Raw genomic sequence first — 11,093 nt, forward strand, 5'->3', positions numbered from 1 at the left:
CCCCAGGTGAGAACTTGGGTTTCCTGGTAGCTGGGACAGTGTTCCCTGGGCCCTGAGTTACACTTCAGGAGAACCATCTAGAGTGTTCATCCAAGGGCACAGGGAACTAATCTGAGAAATGTCAGTGACGGCTACTAAAGAAAACATATCACGTCTCCGTGAATGGAGCAAATGTGGTGCCACCCACAGGTGACCTTGTAAACAATGCAAGTGGACAAAAACATTAGTCGTCATTTATCTGACGACTTTGAATGTCCCAGCTCAATGCTGAGCTCAATGAAGATCAGAAACTATTTTATAGGATTCTTGGTAGAGAACTGGATTGGGGAGATGGAGAAAAGGGGATCTCAGCTCCGAGAATTCCACAAGAAGGGAAAGCCTCCTTGGCAAGAAGCCACCTGGAGCCTGTGTATGGATGCCTGATCACTCAGCCTGCTCCTGTCTTTACTCTTTCTTCTGTTCATTCATAACAACCACAGGAATCAAGAAGAAAATATGGCCCTGAGCAGTAACTCATCTTGCCCTCAAAAGAAAACATTCTGATCCTAGCCTTTCTGACATAAAGTAAAAGGTCCATTGAGCAAAACTACACTTTGAAAAGGATTTGATTCAGATGCTAAGACAAGCTGTGAACCCAGAGGCAAGAGGTGTCAGGCAAGGCTGCTCCATGGCTACACAGCTGTTGGGGGACTGCCAGGGGAAGCCATGGTAGCTGAATGGAAGTGGCCTTGGAAGAAGACTTGGCTGGCATCCTTCCCCGGTCAGCAGTGTGATCTTAGGCAAGTTTCTAACCACTCTGGGCCTCAGTTTCCTCTTCTCTGAAGTCCCTTCCAGCTCTGACAGCCTCTGATTTTTGTAATCTGCCAAGTTCCTCACTCTGTGCCAGGCCCATAAATCCCATAAACTGCTGTTAAGTAACTGTCTGCTGATTAGTTTGATTAGACTTGCTGATTATTAAGGCCTGCTGGTTTCATTTTTTAAACAGGCAGCACCAGGGGTAGAAGCATCTGTAACTGATACATGTGGAGTGAGACGAAGGGAACACTAGGAATTTATGAAAGGGCAGGAGCAGGGAGATAAACAGTTTGATAGCACTGAGTGATTCTTCCATTAGGACAGAAGGCCTGGGCTGGATGAGCATATTCTCCTAGCCCAGTATTTTCAAGTCTTGTTGGGTAAGATTTCACCCCATCTCACCAAAAAGACATCATAAAGGTAGGAATGAACTTAAGTTGCTATATAACAAGATACAAAGGTCAACGGCAAAGAATCTCTGTGGGTAGCCTGTCTGCTCCTCAGATACAACACTGGCTTAAGGAAACCAAATTTGTGATTTGTAAGAAAGCACCTGCTGTAACTGTTATGGTTACTAAATACATATCAAGCAGGTTACCCCAAAATTGAACAGATGGCCGTGTTGCCCAGGAGGTGATATTGTAAATGATAAGATGATATAAAACATTAGTTATTATTAATATGCTGGTTTCATATGCTCCAACTCAACTATTACACTCTTGCAGAGTCCCGATGATTCTATATGACTCTTTAAGAAGAATGGCATGGAGAGGAAGAAAAGAGGATCCCAGCTCTGAGGTCTTCTGCACAGAGGGAGGCCCACTCTCAGGAGGAAGACAACCAGGGCCTGCATATGGGATGCTCCATGAGCCTATTACATAAATACTTCCTCTTATTTATTCATAAACTACATGCAAGAAGCAGTCTTGTTCCTGAGTTATAACCCAATTTTTTCTCTAAAGGAAACATTTCAAACTCCTCCATCCCTTCTGTGCCAGAATAAAAAGTCCCATCCAGCAAGGCTACAATTTGGATATTCTTTGATTTGCATCCTATGACATCTCCAGAACCAGAAGTGGCCTGAAAGCTTTGTATTGACTTCAATCTTGTCATTTCCAAACCTTTAATTGTCTTTAATCCTCCAAAAGGTGATCACTTTAGGGAAGCTGACATCCCTATAGACACAGGTACTAAGCAATATGGTTAATAGGTTCTCAATATTCTCAATAAAAATATGCAGCGATGATCAGGTGATGGGACACGGACAGAAATGTGGCAAATCTGTACATGGGAAGACATTTAAATCCAACATGGATAAGGTCTCAGTTGTGGGACCTACCTGATCCTTCTAAAGCTTTAGGAAAATGCTGCCTCAGAATGCTGCACTCTCAGTAGCATTCAAACACTCCCTCACACTGGTCTCATGGGATCCCTACACCAACCCTATATAGTGCGTATTGTGACGCCCATTTTGCAGACTGTGTGAATAGCGATGTGTCCAAATCACACCCTTAAAGCACCTCTTCTAAAAGCTAATCCAATGCACTTCTGGCAAACCCACAGCTGTCTTGGGCCACCCAGAACCAGAACCACAGAGCACGACATCTACAAAAGTTTTAATCAGTCTGCGTTTGGAGACCTTCTTGCTTGTCTTGACGCTGTGCGGTTGTTACAAGATTAAACAAATATTGTGTGCATTCTGTCAAAACCCTAAGATCCAGCCAAAAAAGAAAAAGGGAGCAGGACCTTGACCCTCAGGAAAATACCATAGGATCCTGCTCAGTTTATGAAACTTTTAAACATTTATGGAATTTTAAAAACGAATACAAACTGAAAAGAGGGTACTTCCGAATAATGCAAGAATAATAATTCAGCATTTCACTGAATTGAATTTAGCATTCAGTTCTTCAGGTAGGAAAGGGAGACTAGCTATCAGCTGGACAAATAGTAGATACCACCATTGCATCCCGAGCTTACGCTTCCCTTGGAGAAGTCTCTGTTCATACAACACAGGGGTTAACAATGCCTTCCCGACCCTGGTGCTCTCTGTTACGGCATTTGCTAGACTATTTAACTTCAGTAGTTTCAAGTCCCTGTCTCTGTAGGGAAAGAACCATGGCTCATCTCCCTCAACAGCCTGGCACCAGGCCTGGCACTCCTCAGGGACTCAGTCTTGAAATGAGCGAGCTTAGCACACTGAGCTGCACCTTTCTGCCATGTGCTTGTCATAACCTGGACAAGGTCCACAGCTGAGAGGAGCCTGGAGACATGGTCTATATACAGAGTCCATGACTCAAATAAGAAAGCCTGTTCAGCTCAGACAGTGGTCCTCAGGCCTGGCTTCACATCCTTCCAGTGACGACAGGATGGCAGTGTTTGTGCTTTAACAGTTCTAAGTTGATGGGTTGTGGGAGGGAGCGACACGGGGCTCATCTATTCTGCCATCCTGGTGACATCCCCCCAGCTGGCTTCACATTGGAATCACGTGAGGATGATGCCTGTCATCAGTATTCATGTGTGTGCTTTTTGTGTTTGTGTGTGTTTAGTCTTCTTCTTTTTAAAGTATTTTTTCTTTTTTTTTTCTTTTAACTTATCAGTATACAATGTAGTTGTTTTTTGTCTCTTCACCAGTTCCACTTTCCCCCCGCCCTCTTAAAGTATTTTTAATTTTGTTTTTAAAAAAATTTAAAAAGTGAAAGAGTCATGTAATACACACACATATTCTCTTCACCTGGATTCCCCAGTTGCTCATTTTTTCCCCACATTTGCTTCTTTCTCTCTCTCCCTCTGGTGTGTGCATTTTACACACACACACGCACACATGCACATCTGTATGTCTGCTGAACAACTTAAAACTAAGTAGCTGACAACATGACTGGTCACCACTAATGCACTATGCATCTCCTAAAAATAGAACATCCACCTACATAACCACAATGCAATTATCACACTCAAGAGATTACATTTTGATACAATAATGCTATGTAATATGCAGTCCATGTCCAAATTTTCTTAATTATCTCCATAATAATATCCTTTATTTTTATTTATTTTTTCAATCTAGGATCTAATCAAGGTTCAAGAATTACATTTGGTTGTCATGTCTCTTTAACCTTCCTTAACTGAGATAGTTCTAGTCTCTTTTGTTTGTTTGTTTACGACACAGACCCTTTGGAAGAGATCGTGCCAGATATCTTTCAGGATGCCCCAGAATTTGAATTGGTCTTTTATTTCCTTGTGGTTAGATTCAGATCATTTTAGCCACTATTACAGATCAGGAGGAGGGGAGGGTTAGTTTGTGTCATTATATACACCTTTGGTAACTTTAGTTCAGCTGGAGTCCATCAGATTTCTTTTCTTTTCTTTTTTTTTTTTTTTTTCTGACTGGTAAGGGGATCGTAACCCTCGGCACGGTGTGGTAGGCACCACGCTCAGCCAGTGAGCGCACCAGCCATCCCTATATAGGATCCGAACCCACGGCCTCTGTGCTAGTAGCACCACACTCACCTGAGTGAGCCACGGGGCCGGCTCCAGATTTCTCTCTTAAGGTACCTTTTTGCCTACATGATTTCACATGCATGTCAAAGTTTGAAAAGTCTTGCTCTGTGAAAGTGTGGTCTGAGGACCAGCAGCATTGGTTTCCCTGGGAACTTGTCAGAAATGCAGCTATAAAGTGTCTGATGCAGGAGGGTAGAGTTTCAGTCCCCCTCTCCCTTCCATTGAGTACAATCATGACATGGTGAAGGGAGCTCCACACAGTGGGTGAAGGCACCTGTGTGATCCCAGCTCTGCCACTTAAGTAGCTTTAAGGCCTGGGCAAATCACATAACTTCTCAGAACCTTTTAGTCACCTGTGAAAGAGAGACATTGCTTACCCTCCCCACCAACGCTGATGGCCACATAATGTAAGCATCTTTGCAGACAGCAAACGTGGTCATAGTCCCAGCATAGGGAGTCACTGCTGCCTGGAGATCTGACATCATGGGGCTGTTATTGTCAACCCCTTACGTAGCTTCTTCATTCTACTTGAGTGACTTGAAAATGTCATAAAGAAGAGAGCTAGAAAGAAGGCAAGAAGTTCAAAAAACAAAGCGAAAAGTAAAATGGGATTATCACAAAGGCAAGTGTGCATTAGTTTTATTAGGGGTGCAAATTAAATATGATAGAGATGGGAAACAAAAGAGGAAATATTTACTGAATGCCAACAATGGCATGTCTAGATGTTTTATATCCATCACCTCAGTTAGACTTCACAACAACCCTGGGAGGTAGGCATTACTATCTTCATATTAGAAATAAAGAAACTGAAATTCAGGAAAGTTGAAAAAAGTTTCTCCAGGTCACACAAAGAAAAATAGCAGAGTTGGATTCAACCCCAAGACCACTGAATAGAGAATGACAACTTCTCAAAATCCTTGGTTCTCAGTAACGAGAAGGAAATTGACAGTACTGAAGAAGGAAATTGAAAAAAGGAGATTAGTGGGATGAAAAACGGTGAGGATGGACTGGGAACGGTTAGAAAGACCAACACCAAGTGGGAGATGAGAAAGAATAAGACACATGGGAGCCAAAAAGGGAGAGAATGTGCCAAAGTCAGAGAAACATAAGAGAATAGAGAGCTGAAGCCAGCATTATCTAGAAAAGAAAACCGATGTCCCTTCAGTAACGCATCACAGGTTGCAGAATTGGCTGAGATTCTGCTGAAAGGATTCCTGCTCTAGCTAGGAGGTTGACCAGATGACCAAATTTTGAGATCTGTGTCAATATTAATAGTGTTGATATTGGATTATATGTTCCATCAGGCAGAGATTGTTTGGTTGTGTTGTGTTTTGTTTACTGCTATATTCCTAATATCTAGAAGGGTGCCTGGCACAGAGAAGGCACCCAAAAAGTACCTATTGAGTGAATAACATTAATAACACAAATAACTATTTGTTATTGAGAGCACGGTGCTCTTAGCCACAAAAGCCTACAATTTACTGATAGAGTTTTTTAGGTAAAGAAACAAAAGTTCAGAGATACAGCAACTTCCACAAGACCATACCAGCTATGAGAGGCAATGCAAGTTTGGGAACCCAAATTTCTCTCACCCAAAACTTGCAAAGACTCTGAATAGGGACAGGATGAGTGAAAGTTTGGTGTCTTTCCTCCAGTTTGGAGACTGCAGATCCTCTGGTCAACACATTAAGCCCACCAGCCAAGCCCTTTACATTCCAGAACAGCTGCTGGGTCTTTGCACCTACTAACCAGTCTTGCCTGCCAGATGTCCCTGGAGCTGACCCACCTCAGCATGCAATCAGTAGGTATTTCCTGTAATCATTTCCCCTAGGTTTGTCAACAATAGAGTGATTGATCACACCCAGCTTGCTGCAGAGAGATGGTCAGGGCAGCGGGATGCCTGGGCAGTGTCAACAGCACCAAGAGGAAGCCAGCATCTCTCCACTAACAGGTGAGGAAGGGCAGTCCCTGGACAGCCCCAGGACAGTCACAGTGGTCAGGTGTGTGTGTGACTTTTAAGGAGACCCCTATTCAGAATCAACTAATAACTACTGAGTGCCTGATGTGGAACTAACTGCATTCATATACACTATTTTCTTTAAACCTAAAAACCATCCTATGACAGGACAGTGTTATCATCCCCAACTTGGCTCGTGCAAAGTCATAGACACTTAAAGCAGAGTTCTGATGTGAACTCCAAGTCCAGCACATTTTCCATAAAATAAGAATCTCTTTCAGACATAAGGATAAAAATGCAGAGAAGTGATCAGTCTCACCAGATGTAAAACACGGTCTCCCACCTTTTTCCTATCTCCATAGTCCATTTTTCCATTTTTGGACTTTCAAGAGCTAGTCTCATAATTAAAATCCTGTATTGCTGACTTTGGCTACTTATTGTTGTAATGATAATAGTAAAGCTATTACAGCAACGTCTTGATTAACCAGAATCCTGAGAAAATTCTGTCATGCATCCATTCAGCAAAGGCTTACTTACTACCTACCATGGGCTCTGCAGACTTCCGGGAATTAAAAATGCTAGAGAACGACACAGCCCTACTCTCAAGTAGCTCTGAGCTCAGCGAGGCAGACAAGGAAACAGACCCATCTGATGCAGTATACAAAGTCCTGTGGCTGGGGGAGTTGCATAGGGAGGGCAACTGCAACTCTAGCCCAGCCTGGAGGGTCAGGGTAAGCCTTCCTGGAGGAGGTGACACTGGAGGTGAGCCAAGGTGAAGGTGAGTAGCCAGGAGAAAGTAGGAGATGGGTGTTTAAGCAAAAGGAGCGGGGTGGGGGTTTGGTTGATTTCCACATTACCTGTATGCTACCTTTAGGAAAGAGAAAACAAATAATTTCATCTCATGGGTCTGGTTCATTTAAAAAAAAAAAAAAAAATCATGCACTAGACTTTAAGATAAGCCCAATTTCCTGGTCCCCCTCCTGCCATCAGCCCCAGCCCAGAATAGGATAATGGATGCTTCAAAGCACAAATTTCAATGCCTTGAAAAATCCTGAATCATCTGTGAAAGGTTCCATGATGTACACTTGACTGGACTTGCTCCTAAGCTGGAGGGAGAATGTACGACGCATCCACTAACTAAGGCTGCATCAACATTAGGAGGTCAAACCCAACCCAGCACAGGCTTTCCTGTAAATCCCAATTAATCGGAATCTGCAATTCCACCTCTCACCCCCAGTCCATCTCACATTTCTCTAACACTGTGGTTTTCTGGGTCTGACCAGCCCCTGCTTTGATTCCAAACTCCAACTTCTGGCCATTTGCCAATCATAAGTTAGGAAGGGGAGGCAGAGGCATTACGAAGGCCCCCTGTGTTACCAATGGGGAAAGAGGCATCCAGTGACACCTAGCAACATAGCCAATGTCTCACAATCACTGGCAGAGATCAGAACTGGGATCCAGGCTCAGAAACAGAGCTGACCCACTGCATTCAAACGTGAGCTCTGGAAACAGCTACGTGATCTCATACAAGCCATGTTATCTCTTGAAGTGCTCATATTTTCATCTGTAAAATGGAGATGAGGATTCCCACCTCATAGGACCCTGTGAGAATTAAACGAGGCAAATGTATATGCACATATGAAAGGGCCAAGCTGGGTATCTGACTCCACCTTCTTACAGAGTCTCCAATTTTCCTGGATCCTCTCTGAGAAACTTAGGCTACAGCTTCTGGCATTATCAAACCTGCTTCCAGTTAATGGGATCATTCTAAAGAAGGATAGAATTGAAGGATGACTGCTCTGTCAATAAGAGGCCTTGGCTGTTTCTTCCCCACACTGGGCAAGGCAAGGCTAGGGGTGCTGGCTGGGACAGGTGACAGGAGAGGAAAGAGGGAGCCCACAACCGCCAGCATCTGGAAATCAGGTTTGGAAATCAGTCGACACGTGCGGAGCACCAGTTACGTGGGAAAGCACGTGTGAGTCTGCGTGTGTTTGTGTGTTATCAGTCTGTGGTGCCTGTTTTTTACTATGACATATTCCAGTATTCACTTCACTACCGTGCTAGAGACAGAGAGATGAGTGTATTTTTAGTCCTTTTTTGCCACAGAAAGCGAATGAAAGAACAACCAGTGCTAAGCCCTCTCTCCAGCCAGACCCACCAACACCTGCAAATTGACACACACACAAATGCACACATACACACCCCAAAGGCTGGACTACCCAAAATTCATGTTCCTGGCAGGATGCCACCCCAATCCCCCACCACACCCCCAACTCCCATGGTTCCTCAGTTTGCAGGAAGGGACCCTCTCAGGGCTTTGGTAACCTTTCTGAAAAAACCTGTTGCTGAGTCTGAGGTCCCGTGTAGACGCCCCCACCTCGTGGCCAAATCAGGAAAAGCGCTTCCAACCGAGGAAGATTGGCAGGTAGTGTAACTAACTCCATGCCCCCGCCCCCCAGCCTTTCTGATCCTATCCGTCACCGGTCAGTTGGAGGAGACCAGAGGGGAAAATCCACCAATCTACTGCTAAAGGCACAAGTGGGGGTATCAAGGTCATGGCGGCCAAATCCCTGCCTAAACTCTGGTAACAGCACAGCTTCCTAAGAAGCAGCCATCACGATGGCTAAGCCATGGCCAAGAGGCAGTGGGTAGCTGGAAGTTTGCCAGCCCCGAGGTGTGTGCTGACAGCTGGGATTTCCAGTCTCCGGTGAGGAGCCACCACTCCCATCTCTCCCCCTCCCAAATGCGGGTGGATTTTCCATCCTGAGTATCAGATGCAGAGGAAGTTCCATCTTCCTTCTGGCCATGCATTTACACGCTGACTAGCAAGAAGAATCTTTCTGTGGGAAGAGTGTCTGGGGGCGAACCTCCAGCCCAGGCCCCACACATCGCAGTGCCCAGGCCCAGCTAAAGCAAGTGCAGGGGGTGGGGGGCAGCGGTTGAGGCCGAGGGGACATCAGAATCCAAATCACGGGGATGCTTCAGCCAAAATAATCCCGCCCCCATCACCTCCTGGCTCTGTTAAGCCCCAGCCCCTGTCTAGGCTTAGAGCCTCCCTCCCCCACACACTCATATTCGCTTCCCTAAAAAGAACCCAAAGACATGCATTTTGGTCAGTCCAAGCCCCAAGTTAGAGCAACACCGGGTTCTTTCCTATACCAGCATGGAGCCCTAGGTAGGGTAGAACAAGCAAATAACACACACACACACACACACACACACACACACACACACACACACACACACACACACACACACACACACACACACACACACACACACCCCACTATGGGCAGCGTGCACCACTCCCATCCCCAACTCTAGGATATATCATGCAAACTCAGTAGCGATCCCAGGAGAAGGAATAATCCACCCCAAGCAGAAACACAGCGCTCCTGGGAGGACCTGCTTTATCCCCTTCCATCCCCACATTCATTGGAAAAACCACATAATTCTTTTAAGCTTCGGTGCCAACACTCCGAGAAGGAGAAGGTGCCACAAATGCGCTCCCGCGCCAGCCCCATCTCCAAATGAGCTGGGGAACCACGCCTGGTTCTTTTAAGCCCGGCTGCCCAACGCCCGGAGAGCGGCTCAGAGACACAGACACACGCAGCAGAGGAACACGCGCCGGGGGCAGGCGGGTCTCCAGCCGAGCGCGAGAGCACCTCCGGGGTTTAACGCCCCCGACGTCCTCAGCTCCGGCCCCCGCCCCCGCCCCGAGCCCCACCCGCGCCGCCGCCGAGGGGCGCCCGGAGCGCCGGGTACTCACACGAGCGCGTGGTAGAGCAGCGCCCAGCCCCGCGGTCTCTCCAGGGCGTCGTAGATCAAAGTTTGGATGCGCCGGTACTTGGCGTTGTTCCTCTGGACAGGGCGGCTCAGCGGGGTCTTGGCCAGGAGCCCGATCCCCTGCGGGGTCCTCCGCAGCCCCTCGTCGCGGCCGCCGCCCTCCAGCAGCAGGGTCCCGTCTTTGTCAGCTCCGGCCCCAAGCGCCAAGGTGACTTGCTCCACGTCGCCGGGCGCCAGCCCCACTTTGCGCTCCTCGTCGCCGGCGGCCGCCGCGTCACCCCCGGCTGGGTTAGCGGCCCCGCCGCCGCCTCCTCCGCCCCCGTCGCCGCCGCCGCCAGCCGCCCCCGCCGCCCTGCGCGCCTTGAGCCCCATCTGCCTCGCCCCCGCCGGCCGCTTCGCCTTCTCCGCTGCTGCTCGGGGAAGAAGGGCCACTCGGGGTGCGTGGACGAGGCGGCGGCGGCTGCAAGCCCGGGAACTCCAATGCCATGATCCGCGCGCCCCTCCCCACCCACCCCCCCAAAAGCAGGCAAAGGCGGGCCCCCCGGGGGGCAGGGGAGGCCTGGCGGGAGGTCAGGGGGGTCACATCCCGCCCGGGTCAGCGGCGGGACCCCGAGGGGCGCGGGCCGCGGGTGGTCGGCGGCCGGCAAGGGCGCGCGAGGCTGGCTCGGAGGCGCTAGGGCGCGCGGCGGCGGGAGCCTGGCACCGGCGCTCCGGGGCGGCGGCGGCGGCGGCGGCGGCACCCGGGCCGGCGAGCCCGAGACAGCATCGCAGTTTATTTACAAGCCGGGTGCCAGCCGCCCTCCCGCCCGCCCGCCCGCCACACGCGCCGCCGCCGCCGCCTCCCTCCTCCGCGCTCCCACCCGCGCGCCTCCCCGCCCGCTCCAGCCTCAGCCCGCAGCAGCAGCGGCAGCAGCAGCGAGCGCGCCGGGCCCAGCCGCCTGCCGCCCCCTCCCTCGCCGGGGTGGGGCCCCATTGTCCCGCCCCCGTCGCGGCGGGAGGCCCCGGTGGCGCCCCGCCCCTCCCGTCGCCCCCCATCCCTGCGCGCCCCGGGGGTCCG

General features: G+C 48.9%; 1 protein-coding gene across 1 annotated transcript in view; it reads right to left on the minus strand.

Annotated features, from left to right (window-relative positions):
* KCNQ3 (potassium voltage-gated channel subfamily Q member 3) overlaps positions 1-10,523 on the minus strand; it is a 320,617-nt gene extending 310,094 nt beyond the window's left edge. Inside the window, exon 1 of the mRNA XM_063079577.1 lies at positions 10,020-10,523. Coding sequence (XP_062935647.1) covers positions 10,020-10,408 — 389 coding nt within the window. The 5' untranslated portion in view covers positions 10,409-10,523. The remainder of the gene's footprint in view (positions 1-10,019) is intronic.
* Between the last annotated feature and the right edge of the window lie 570 nt (positions 10,524-11,093).

Source organism: Cynocephalus volans, chromosome 15 (assembly GCF_027409185.1).
Source record: "Cynocephalus volans isolate mCynVol1 chromosome 15, mCynVol1.pri, whole genome shotgun sequence".
NCBI classification, from domain to species: domain Eukaryota; kingdom Metazoa; phylum Chordata; class Mammalia; order Dermoptera; family Cynocephalidae; genus Cynocephalus; species Cynocephalus volans.